This window comes from Hibiscus syriacus, unplaced genomic scaffold (genome assembly GCF_006381635.1).
Source record: "Hibiscus syriacus cultivar Baekdansim isolate YM2019G1 unplaced genomic scaffold, ASM638163v2 tig00110198_pilon, whole genome shotgun sequence".
NCBI classification, from domain to species: Eukaryota; Viridiplantae; Streptophyta; class Magnoliopsida; order Malvales; family Malvaceae; genus Hibiscus; species Hibiscus syriacus.
This window is the reverse complement of record NW_024062623.1, coordinates 1,769,700-1,783,265: the sequence shown is the minus strand read 5'-3', so window position 1 is coordinate 1,783,265 and position 13,566 is coordinate 1,769,700. Positions and strand designations below refer to the sequence as shown.

At 33.7% G+C, this 13,566-nt stretch overlaps 1 protein-coding gene and 1 pseudogene across 1 annotated transcript; one reads left to right on the top strand and one right to left on the bottom strand.

Moving 5' to 3' along the window:
- Positions 1-437: 437 nt before the first annotated feature.
- LOC120218440 lies at positions 438-1,208 on the bottom strand. The gene is made up of 2 exons (XM_039215368.1): positions 1,011-1,208; positions 438-908 (listed from the first exon to the last, which is right to left on the bottom strand). The coding sequence occupies exons 1-2, from the start codon at positions 1,167-1,169 to the stop codon at positions 438-440; spliced, it is 630 nt and encodes a 209-aa protein (XP_039071299.1). The 5' UTR covers positions 1,170-1,208.
- Positions 1,209-5,196: 3,988 nt separating this feature from the next.
- On the top strand, positions 5,197-10,701 carry LOC120218619 (annotated as a pseudogene).
- The last annotated feature ends 2,865 nt before the right edge of the window (positions 10,702-13,566 follow it).

The window sequence follows — 13,566 nt, the reverse complement described above, 5'->3', positions numbered from 1 at the left end:
ATTATCGAACGTGGATGGTTTTGAATTTTGTAATTATAACGAATCACGAAACAAAGATAAAGAAAAAATTTGGGATGGGCACAAAAGAAGCTTCTACAATCGCCTGTCTTGTCTGATTAACATCCCTAATCTGGATCTTAAGCAGAGCAAAGTGCTTAGAAATATAGTGTTGAGAGTTGAATGTCACTATGAATTTCATTCTGTTTCGGATATGGATAACCTTTGAGGTAGAAGTAGCTTGGCAGCTAAATAAAAATATCATCTTTGTTCACAAACAGTAAATCAAAGTGTTCTTTTTTATAATTCTGAGAGGAATATAAAGTAATATCTATTTAAATATTTTTAATTATTTAACGATAAATGTTCATATTTCGTATATATTATATTCGAACTCAAGATATCAAGATACAACAATAATCTCCTAACGACCGAAAATGTTAAATCAAAGGCGTCTTAGCTAATCTCAATCCACTGCCTTTACGCCAAGACCAAGACTCAGCAGGAGATTTAGGCAGAGGTGGGAGTAACACAGTTTTCTTACACAACCCAAATGGCCACCCTTCACAATGACACAATTCATGAATGATTGACCGCCTTCCAAAATCCTGCAAATCTAACTTCCATATCTCTGGGAAATCAATCTTGTTCAAGCTTGAACACCGGGAAAAATCCCTCTTAGCCGATACAAATGCTTCCTTGCTTGCAGCACTTGAATTCAAGGAAAAGCAACTTCCAATAGAAAAGAATTCATCTTCTTTATCATCTTCGTCTCCTCGTTTGCCTTGCTTTGAGGTTATATAAAGCTCGTTTGTTGATGGAGATAGCACCCACGAAAGGCTTTCCGAAATTTGACTCGGCCTGCGCTTCATCTTCTCCATTGCTCGACTTCGAATTTCAGAAACAACTACCTGTAAAGAATGTCAAACAGTGAAGGTGCAGATAGCACTGTAGACTAGAAAACACAAAAGAAATCATCTTCTTGCTGCTACTGCTAGTTAATAGTTTAGTACTTGGGATTCATCATCAATGGCACTTGTTGAATATTCCTCCTCGAGACCAGAATCTGAGCGTCGTCCATGGCAATTCGAAAATGCTTCCCTCAGAACCGTTGCCAGGAACTTGCATCTCTTGGATTGACGGGGCTGCTCTTCCTGATAAAAGACGCCCATGTTGGAGAAAACAGCTGTATGTAACTGTCAAACTGAGACATGGTACCAAACAACTTCAAGCACTAGACAAATATGATATTGTTGATGAGAAAAACAGTGTTATGGCGACCTTCAACGGACTAAAAGAGATGATCAACAGTAAAAGGTTGAACTTTAGTCTGAGAGAGAATGAGAGGCTTAAAGGGATAGTCTATTTACAGATTGTTAGGTTAAGTAAATCTAATTGTCAGATAGTAGAATGTCATGGACTTATCAATGATCACGTTAAGAGTTGTAATTAACATAGGATATGGAAATCTGAAAATTTCGAGGAATTTCGAAGAATATGTAGCTCCGAAAGCTTAAACACATAAGAGGAAAAATAACAACGAACATATGATTTTCGGAAGAGATACAACAGATATAGAAGGTTCCGTTTCTTTATTTGAACTGTTCTGTCAAATTATGAAATACAAAAGGGACATACCTGAATAAAACTTGGTAAATGATTTGATTGCGAGCGAAGAGCGGTATCTGATGACCAACCAGATCAACGACAGTATTATATATATGCTTCGATCTTTGAATGGCAATAAATAGCAATCTCAGCCGGTGAAGTTGGGGCATGAGGCTCATGATAATGGCCAACCAGCATTAACTTTACCAGGGGGGAACAGCTCATTTCAAAGCATTATATTTTGTGGGTGGTGGTGGTGAAATGTTTAGAACCAGGTTGATTTAAATTTGTCACGAGACAACCAAATATTTACAGCAACTTCATGAATTTATTAATGGCAGCTCTTGGGAAAGAACTAGCCTACATACCATGTGTGATGACGGAGAGGCGTCAAGCACTTGTTCATTTAAAATAGGGTATTATAGCCAAGCATGATGATACACAACAATAAAACAATTGTAATCAGTGGTTACCGTCTTTAATTTAATTTTTTTAAACAAGTGAGATGATTACAAGATAGTATCAATTCAAAATTTTTTTAATTAACTAACAAAACACACACCCTGAAAATATAACTGTTTAAACCCAAAACTTTTAGGAAAAACAACATTCACTTTAATTAATGAGGCCCCTTAATAAATTCCTTACTTGACTTGTTTTAAAATTCATTCTAATAAGAATTTAAAATAAAATGTGTGTTGTCAATGAATAATTTTTTTAAACATATATTAACTTATAATCCCTCATATTATTTAAAAAAATTAAGATTCAGACATCTAAATTATCATCTTTCATTTTGTAATTCAAAACAACTTACATTTTTTATATTAATTATTAAATAATTTTTAACTTTAAATCTAAGAAAAGTACTAAAATTTTATAAATAAAAGAATGAATTTATGAAATTATAAAGTATAAAGAACAATTAATTAAAAAATAGTATAAACTTAATTAATTATTTTTCGAAAGTTACACTCGTAAATTTTAAATTTAATTATAAAATTATATATCATCAATATTTTTTTGAGAACTTTTAACATTAAAAGAAGAGTAAATTCGAACTTTTTTATTTCACGATATCAAATAAAATAGAACTGGAACAAGGAAAACACATAAATTTGGGGCAAGATCAACAATGAAATCTTTAATAAGATAGAAATTATAGAAACTGGTCTGGAGCAAGGCAACCGCAATAGCATTTCATGTTCATGATGCATTTTCTTGTGCTGTTTAAATCAATACAAACTTTTGATAAGTAAATAATTAATGTAATATAGATTTTTCATGTCATGCCCTACATCGCAGAAAGAGTAGGGGGAATGATTTCTAACCTGAAAGTTCAATTAATGGAAAAGGCAAAACCTGACAGATGCAAAAGCAACCCATAATAACTAGCTGTGTCCAGTTCAACCTAATCCAGAAGCAAACATCACATACATAAATGATTATTTTAAAAACAAAAGGCAAACAAGAGAAATCATTTCCGCAACCTTTGGGCGCACCTAGAACCCAATATTCAATATTTGTTGCATCTTTCCAAACATAATTACTCTAATATCATGCAATAAAGTTAAGCTTCGTGATCGAGTTGTTTGTGTATGACCTTCTTCAGTAGTTCTTACCAAGTTATCGTAAGTGGTCACGGCTTTTGCATTACTCCGCCTTGGACAGGAGAAACTAATAATTCCCTTTCAAAGAGGATGTCGTGGCAAAAAGACAGCAACCTAATAACCGTCGGAACGGAGTTTCGAGTTTCGAATTATCTGGGCACAATAAATAGTTTATATAATTCTTTCTCTCAGCATCACTTGATGGAAGCAGACTTTTCTGGTCAATATTGCATGCAAAAGTAACCGAGTCATGGTGAAAACAGGGGCATGAGCATGCCTAGAGGAAACTTAGCTAGAATTTAACAGCACCCCAGATTTGAATGGATACGGAAGTTCAGTATCATCTGTTCAGCTATATTGGCAGCAGAGGCTTTCTCAAGTGGCATTTGGAGAAGCATTCCAAGAATGAAAAGCTTCATCAAGCTTTCAAGCAGCCGATGAAGCACATTCAGCTTTAAAAGCTTCACACCCAAAACAACGAGAATACGACAGAGGATCTGTTTTGGTGACCCCGTCGTAGAGAGCAAACCAAAGCAAAAAAAATAAAAAGAAGAATAAAAACAACGAGAAAAGAGAACGACGATATTCACCAAGCTAGACGATGGCGACGAGATAAAATTCTCAAATTTTGGTGAGAATGGAGGTAGAGACGAACTTCCCCCCTCCTTTTTGGCACCAAAAAGGGTGGAGCTATAGGATCACTTCACACCCAAAACCGAGTGAAAAGACGGATTCACAACGGTCAGAATAGAGGCGGGAGAAACTCTCTAGAGGACGTCGGCGGCTATGGCAACAAAAATGGAAGAAAAAAATATTTTAGGGGAGAAAAGTTGGTATTTATACCAACAAATATTTGGATTAATTATCAGGCGTGACTCTAGATTTTCTATATTTTATGATTTTTTTCTTCAGTTTTCTACCCACTCATTTCAATCACTTTAATTCCCATTCCGGCCATCAACTTCATAATTCAATCAATCCAGTCACAAATTCACTAAATTTTAATTCAGTTAGGTCCCAAAATTTCAATAATAACAAATAAACCCCTCAATTTCTAAATTACCCTTTTTTTTACACAATTAAAACATTAAAATTCTTAACCCTAAAAGTGGGATTTGACATGGACTACAAAGTGATGATGTTGAAACTTAAACTAGATATTGACAAAAATTGATCTTTAATCAAAATTATGAATAAAGTTTTGGTGATAATGTGTTGTAAAATAAAGAAAATATAAAGGAAACAAGAACAAGATGTTTGAGTAAAATGAAAATTTATATTGTTTTCTTGATATGAAGTGTGTTGAGAAACTTCTTGAACCTCTATATTTATTATTACAAGTAGTAGTCGTAACATAAAACTCCAACACTAATAAATATTAGAGACATAATAATAAAATAAATCAAAGTCTTGTCGTATATTTAAATTTATTATCTACTTCTTTAAACCTTAAATCATTGCTCTTCTTTTCTTTAACATGATTGATTCATTTATTTCTATTTTTTTTATTTGTTTATTCATATTATCACATATCCCTTAACAAACATGACATTAACTTATCAATTTTATATATTTATGATATACTTAATTAATTATAAAATTGTTTTAATTTTATTTATGATATATTTGTTTAAATATATCTTAGATTAATATAAATATTGAGGTGCACTCTCCTTTCTTTCCCAATTTCCCAAAGTCTTATTCTCTCTAAAAAAAAATTAGAATTAAATTTAGAATTTACCAAAAAAATTAATATAAATATCATAATTTTAATCTGATCTCCCAAAACATTTGGGCTGGAACGGTTTAGTATCTAAAAAAATACTTCTATAAATATTCGAATTAATTATTATTATTATTTAATGCAGCCGACTTAAGAATTGCGCCGTTTTTGTTACCACGTCATATATATATAAAAAAAGAAGCAATCGGAAAACAGAAAAGTCTTAAAAATAGAGTTTTTACAATCAACAAATCCGAGTTTATCGATCGCAGCGACTAATCCAATTCATCTGAGGTGCCGTCTTCCCTCTCATTCTCTTGGCGCCGAATCTCCTTCTTCAGCTGTTTGCTCATCCGGTTTCTCTTATTTTCTCCCTTCTCTTTCTATGCACTGTAATTTTCTCATTCTCTCTTATTTTCAATTTATATATGTATATTCGTTCTTCTCAATTCCATTTCACTTTACGCATCGAGATTTGTTCTTTCTTTTTTCTCTCATGATTACCAGATTTTAGGAATGTCTATAATGTGTCATTGTATGCATCCACTCTGATTCATTTTCATTAATTATTCAGTCTTATTTGGTTTTGTTGTGAAATCTGATCGTTCAATTGTTGTATAAATTAGATTCTCTATTTCTTTTTTTCAAAGATCTCGACGTTTTTTCCCGCTATCACATTAGTGTCTAATCTCTCCATATAGATGTCCGGTGGTCGTTGATCGAATCGTTTATTTTTCAGTTATCTTGCGATGAGATTTGATTGCAGTGTGTTTATTTCAGGAATTTTGGCGTGATTCATGGAGAAATAGAGGCATTTTAGGTACTGTTGTGGTGTTTTGGATTTGGAACTATGTCCTCGAAAGGCCAATTTGGAACAATGTCCTCGAAAGGCCAACATCAACCCGTGACGTTGTCTGTTCTACTGGAACGAGAATCGACAAATGGAAAGAGAGAAACCTGAGATTGTACATGGACTAGCCAGCCAGACCAAGAAAGGGGAGGACTTTACGTTGCTTAAAACGGATTGCCAAAGAACAATGGGAGATGGTGTCACCACATTCTCAGTTTTTGGGGTATGAATTTGTCTCTCCCTTGAACCATTGCTTATCATGTACAAATATGCTCGAGACATTGTCACCTAACACCATGAAGCTAAAATTTGTATCACTAGCATACAAAGATTTATTAGGATATTGGTACAATCACCTGTACAATATGTTTTGTTTTCCCCAAATGTTTTTGACAATATTTATTTGCTGTTGAAAATCCTTGGAAGGATCATCATTTAAGGTGATTCTTTCTTGATTTTCTTTGTTTTTTGCTCTCTTTTTATGGTTTGGTTTTGCTAAACACGTTTCCTTTTTGCAGCTCTTTGATGGCCACAATGGATCTGCTGCTGCTATTTACACTAAAGAGAATCTCCTTAACAATGTTCTAAAGGCTATTCCAACGGACCTTAATACAGATGAACGGGTTGCCGCGCTGCCAAGGGCTTTGGTTGCTGGCTTTGTTAAAACAGATAAAGATTTCCAAGAGAAGGGTATGAGTTGTTTTGGTAAACATATCTGAGTATAGTATATAACTCATAGGATAATTTTTGGACAAAAAGGGAGCATTGCTTTAGATATTAATTTTAATGTTATGAGATTTTTCCATTTACTTTGGAATGGTTGTTACTATTAATGCAAATTGCATCATTTTCAGGCACTCCTCTATGGTAGCACATATGTTTTATCCATGTAGACCGTGTCCAATTTAACTCAACTAACTTTTTAATATTCTCCCTATTGTTTTTTGATGCTGATTTTTGCTTTATGTGAGGTCCGTGTATGATATGGATCACAGAGTTTTACAGATTTATCATTAAGAATCTCCACGAGAAAACATGCTTATATGTATAAATGGTTGCATCTTGGAAGTTTATGGATATCATTTTTTGTTAGTCAATTATAACAACTGTAATTACTCAGTTGCTAAATGGATTCCCTTGTACAAGAAAAGAAGATAGCAGATTATTAGATGTTTATCTATGGATCAGTTTGTCTATATTAATATGATCTTTTCACAGAAGATATTTAGTTTATGACTATTTTCTTTGTAGTTAACTGATAGTTTTGAGATAACTTGAAATTGGTCTAGATATAGTTGTCTCTACCAATTAGCATCCAACTTGATACTTTTACCACCTATACCATGAAACACTTGCTAGACAGTTTCATCTATTAATTATTTTTCCTTATAATGATTATACATGAGCGTATAGTTCATGGGCATAAGCACATAACTTCTTCCTCCCACCAGAGCAATTGGGATAAAGAAATCATATTTTTAACTGTTTTCTTTCTTTTAAACAGCTTCTTTGGGGTTTCTCTCACATGTTTAGTATTTGATTTTCGTGTTACGCTTTTCTTTCCAGAAAAAATATCGGGAACAACTGTAACCTTGGTGATAATAGAAGGATGGGTTATAACAGTGGCATCTGTTGGTGATTCCCGGTGTATATTTGACTCTGCTGATGGTGGAATATACTTGTCAGCCGATCATAGGCTTGAATGCAATGAAGAGGAGTAAGTTAATGACATGGAGTTTGTTTGATTTGAAAGTTTCCTTAAATTTTGAGCTGTTTTCTTCTCATCAGACGGGAACGAATAACTGCAAGTGGGGGTGATATTGGTCGGTTAAATGCTGGTGCTGGTACAGAGGTATCTCCTCTTCCCTTACATTTTTGCATCTTGCTCTTTTTGAGTGCTTCAACACCTTTTCTTTCTAGGCAGTGAAACTTAACACCCTCAAGATATATTCATGTGAATGGATGGATGTGCAACAAGAATACTTGGAAAACACAATTTAGAAGCTAGTTTAGGGCATTTCATGACTTATCTAACAGACATTAAATTTATTTGAAAATTGATGTGAATTAGAGGGACTCCTTTTTTAAAACTTAGAAATATAGTTCTAACAATTGTAATCAGCAATAACTTTTCTGTATCCATCTTTGTTTAGATACATATATTTAGAACATGCTAATGATATGCTTGTAAATGATTTGGTTCCATGTAGAGAATTTCAGTATCTGCAGTCAGTGACAAAAACTGCATTTGATTAATGTGTAGATGAAGGCTGGTGACTTAATTTATTTTGTAGATTGGTCCTTTGAGATGTTGGCCTGGAGGCTTGTGTCTTTCACGATCCATTGGCGATAGGGATGTTGGAGAGTTCATTGTTCCTGTTCCATACGTAAAGCAAATAAAGGTTTTGTCTCATATTCTATGTGCACACTGCAATATATAAATTCTGGTTGGTCTATCTTAATTTCTGGATTTAACTTCTTCCCTTAAAATTGTATTTTGTGCAATGCCTTCGGAGCACCTGGTTAATGTGTATTTTCCTTACGCAACTGTGCTAAGAAGTTTGGTAAGTACATTTCTGTAATAGACTTTCAAGTGGGTCTCCTAATTTGGTAACAACTATTCTTTTCTTTTCAAACTTTATTGATCAATATCAGAAAAATAGGATCCTGACTTTGCTTGTCATAGATTAGAACTTCTATGCACATGATTTTTTATTGATTGAATGATTTTGGTATTTTGGTTTTCTATGGGTTTCCTAAGTTTTAACATCTTGGGTAATAATATTTAGAGATTGATTAATACAAATACTTGAAGAAATTAGGATTGGTTGTCTTTACTCTTGATTTTCTTAAATATTGATTAGAAATTTAGAATTATTGTTCAGAAATTGTGGATGCCAGTGTGATTATTGTGAATGTTGTGTTTAACATATTGTATTCTCATATTAGAAGAAAATTACTAGTTGTATGTTGATTTCATGAAAACCTTATGTATTTAATGGTTAGATTTATTTATTTTAAATCTTCAACACAAGAGAGAATGCGTCGTGAGCAATTATGAAAAATGTACAAAGTTACTGAAATTTATTTGACATACTTTTTCTTTTAATTTTTATTTGAATAGTTTTGTAATAATCTTATATTAAACAATATTATACGTTGATTTATTGAGGTTTAATGTTTTGCACATTAGTTTACATGACATTTTAGACATTTTGTATATGACCCCACAATCGAAATTTTCTGGCTCTGCCCTTGGACTCTTACACACAACTGAAAAGCTTTTGCATATAGGTTTTTTCAGTTTCTCGCAATTTTCATTTGTTTACCCTAATAAGTTTTCTTTGGATAGGTTGCTAAATGTTTGACTGTGCTAGTGGCCTTTTATTGCTGTCATTAATAGTTTATTTTACCTACTAGTTTATTTTCTGCAGATGTCTTCAGCTGGTGGTAGGATGATCATCTCTAGTGATGGTGTTTGGGATGCCTTATCGGCTGAAGCAGCTCTCGATTGTTGTCGTGGAATGCCACCAGATGCAGCAGCTGCACAGATTGTGAAAGTACATTCTTGAATTACATTTGTCCACACCATGCTCTATAAATGTTGCTGATGGGAGCACTATGCCCTTCTGCCGTTGCTATATTTTAGTATCAGTTGCCTTTCTCATATATCTTACGATTCCTTGGTCTCCAATGAACAGGAAGCTTTGCAGGCTGATGGTCTTCGAGACGATACAACCTGCATTGTTATTGATATCTTACCACAAGAGAAGCCAGCTGCTCCTCCGACACCACCTAAAAAGATAATAAAACGCATGTTAATGTCATTGTTTCGCAAGAAATCTTCTGAATCATCTTCTCATTCTGATAAAAAATACAAGGAGCCAGATGAGGTGGAGGAATTATTTGAGGAGGGATCTGCTATGCTTTCAAAGAGGTTTGTGTGGATGAGGATCCTCTATTTGTTAAATGTTAAAATCTGCACTTCGATTGTCAGATCAAGCATCAGACCTATATATTTCTTGTTTTCCTGTGGGGCATAACTTGCTATGAATAAGAACATGATTTGGTACTTTGTACTTTCATATCATGGGGAACATGTCTGTTGGATGCAGGTTGGATACAAAATATCCAGTGTGCAACATGTTTCAACTGTTCATTTGTGCAATCTGTCAGTTAGAGTTGAAACCTGGAGAGGGTATTTCCGTTCATGCTGATTCTTCTAGTTGTCAGTGGGATGGTCCTTTCCTTTGCTCTAGTTGTCAGTTGAAGAAAGAAGCCATGGAAGGGAAAACACCATTGGAAGGTAATGATTGAACCTCCACTTCTCTTTCTAAATTGAAATTGGTGTTACTAAAACAACCACCCCCCAATTTTCAGATAGATAGAGCAGTGAAAGTGGCTAGCTAGACCTCTCCGATTACTTTCGCATTTTATGGGCTATAACAATTGTTTTGGAGGTGGTTATTAATGGGGAAGATGGTGCATTCTTACTGAAATGGCTACCTTCAAATTTCTTATTGGAGGGCATGGAGCTCTCTGTCCATTTACAGCCAACAATCCAGATGAATCTATACTCCCAGTCCAAAGATCAGTGTTGAAATGTGTTTAGATTTCCAAAACTTCCTCAAGTGGGAATAGAAACGGAAAATCTAAAAACAAAACGAGAAAAGATGGGCAGAAGGGTTTTAGTCTCGGGCATTGCCTCAGAGGTAATTCTTTGTATTTTTTTAAAACAGCTTTGTCCCCATTGTATACCAAGCGTTTCATTTCTTAGTAGTGTTATAATGTATAGAGCGTTTGATGAGAGTATATATTCACATCTGTCAGAAATTAGGAAAAACTTGTGTGATTAGCTTGTTGAATGAAATTTGTTCATCTATCGTTCGGTGTATCGATAGAGTTGGGACTCATAGTTTTTCGTGATCAAGGATCAAACTCTGGTTGTCTCGATTATCAATAGGAAGATAAACATACACCCACTTAGTTTATGTATATTTTGAGATACCCATATGACATTTCCAAACTGCTTTGCTTAGAAAGAAAGGTGAGTGGAAAGTGATTTTCCCCTTTGGTAAATCTTGAAAACGGAAAGGGGAGAGAGTAAAAATAAGATGGATTTATCATGTATCCCTACAAGAATATTTTGTATTGGCAGTTGAAAATTATATTTGGATAAAAGTTTGAATTGTACGATGTATGAAAATCTTAAATTTGTAAAACTTACTGATTGATTTTTGTCTGAACAACTCTTTACGTTGCTGCATTAGACTCCAAAGAAAGCTGTAACTCTTTGCAGATTTTGTATTTTTTTTTATTAAAAAAAGGTATAAAGATGAGATGATTTTGGCACCAAATTCCGGCATTTCATCAAGCACAGTGTGACCTTCCCTTTTCGGCAATAGTATTAGCAGCTATTTTTTCATTATCTTTACTCCAAAAGTAAGAGTTTTATGTGTTCTTCCATTCTTTATTCCTTTTCAGTTTTCCTTAACCATATCTATGTCAATGGGTTCCAAATTCCAGTCACTGGATTTTCTGATCTTAACTAAAATAAAGCACAATTCTTTTTCTGTTTTCCTTTTTTTTTTTTTTTCTTTTTCATAGTAACTAAAAACATTTTTATCCATATTTATAATGTTATTTTTAAAGAATGAATTTTGAGGATAAAATATTAATGAGAGTATAAAGGAGTTAAGAAATTGATAGAAAACAAGAATTTGCAAAGAGTTGTAGATTGAAGATAAAATTGAATAGTTCAGTTACCTGCTGTGGCTCGTTAGTTGGGAATAAGGATGGCAATGAGGCGGGTCAATTGGGTTTTTAGCCACATCGACTCAATCCGACTCTGATTTCAACATAATGTAATATCGATCCCGACCCGATATTATTGTTTTTTTTTCATTATTATTTTCTCTTTAGAATCTGATTTGTGAAACATTCTTGGTTAATGGAAGAGATCAAATATCCACCCCTACCTTCATTTGTCATCAATGTTAGTCCTCAATTTTTCCTTTGCACCAAACATCGTTAGTTTTGACCAAATTTGCCAAGAATTAATGTCCAAACCTAAAACACTTTAAATTAATTACACATATCAGATCAGTTCCAGAAGTAAAGAAATTAGTACGAGGAGACATTGGCCATAGTGACTGTCTTTTTCTAAAAATTAAAGACTAAATTACGGTTTGGTCCTTCTGTTATATTTAAATTAGAAATTTAATCATTTAACTTTAATTTGATGTATACTGATTTTTTTCTATTATAAATATTATTTATCAGTCTAAATGGTTAACATAATTAATGATTATGAAGGGAAAAAAGGAAAAGAAAATTATAGCAAGCATAAAGGTAAAAATATATATTAAAATTAGGATTACGGGTCACTTTTGTCTTTGTAGTAGATCCAATTTATCATTTTATACCCTACCCCTCACTTAAAACCCTAAATTAAGAGTTTTAAGTTAGAGGTTAAGGTTTATGTTTAGGGGTTTAGGGTTATCAATTTAGGGGTTTAAGTTAAGGGTAGGATATAGAATGATGCAATTAAACAACTTTGAGGGCTAAATTGATGTGAAAATATGATAGGGGATAAAATGATAAATTGAGTCTACAACATGGGCAAAAGTGATCCTTCATCCATTTAATATACAGAGATCCCTAAACTATAATGAAGATTGTATTTTGATTTTTGTAATTTAAAAATGTTCAAAAAGATTCATGCTTTATTCATCAGTTTAACTCGAGTGTTTTTAGGCTACATTAAGTTATGTGAACATGTCAACAAGGATTCAATTACATTTATGATATGTACCATATATACATATATATTGCAGGAGTCTTGTGACTGCATTTATACTCTTTAGTTTTGTGCTTTGATTGTTTGGCCTACTTTAATGCAAAATTTATATATATATATATATATATATATATATATATATATATATATATATAAATGTTACATATACGCTCAAATTTCAATTAATAATTAAATTAAATTTTATTATGGGACTAGAAGAATTGCCTTGAAAACCATTGCAGACAAATTCCCAGGAAGAGCCGGAGAAGTCAATTGCTATCCTCTATGAAGAGTAGTTGAATTTCATTAGTGAAGTTTTGGCTAATAACTTTTTAGTAGCCTAAACCATTTCACATTTCTGCTTTTTTTCCAGGACACTTTTTCATCGTTAGACCTAGCAGTGAATAAAAAGAAAGTATACGAAAAGCCTACGATGTTAGAAGACCCTCCTACTTTGGATAGCCAGTTCCGTTCGTCCGGTTTTCTCTAGTTGTTTACCATGTATTGGTTGTTATACGTTTCGGGTTCGATGCATTTCCAGTGGCATATGAGCTAATCGAATTGATCCGATTCAATTTTCGCTTTTGCTAAATAATGTTTAGTCTCATGATTACATACATGTTTCTCGACAGTTGATCGGTGTAATGTACTACTCATTACTAGTTGGTGTGGATGAGGAAAAACATGAGCTTGTCCTTGGAATAATCGATTTCATGAGGCAATACACATGGGACAAGCACCTTGAAACATGGGTGAGGACCTCAGGCATCCTCGGCGGACTGAAAAACATGCCACCGTCTGCGATATCTCCCCAACAATACAAGAAACGGTTCAGAAAAGACATCACGGGCGGCACGTAGGAGCCCGACATAAGGGAAGCTGGGGACCGGTCTGAGAGCATTGAAGATGGAGAGCCGGAGCGCAGGCTAGCTGGAAAGGCAATGTATCAATAACCTAAACATGGATGACATAAGATACA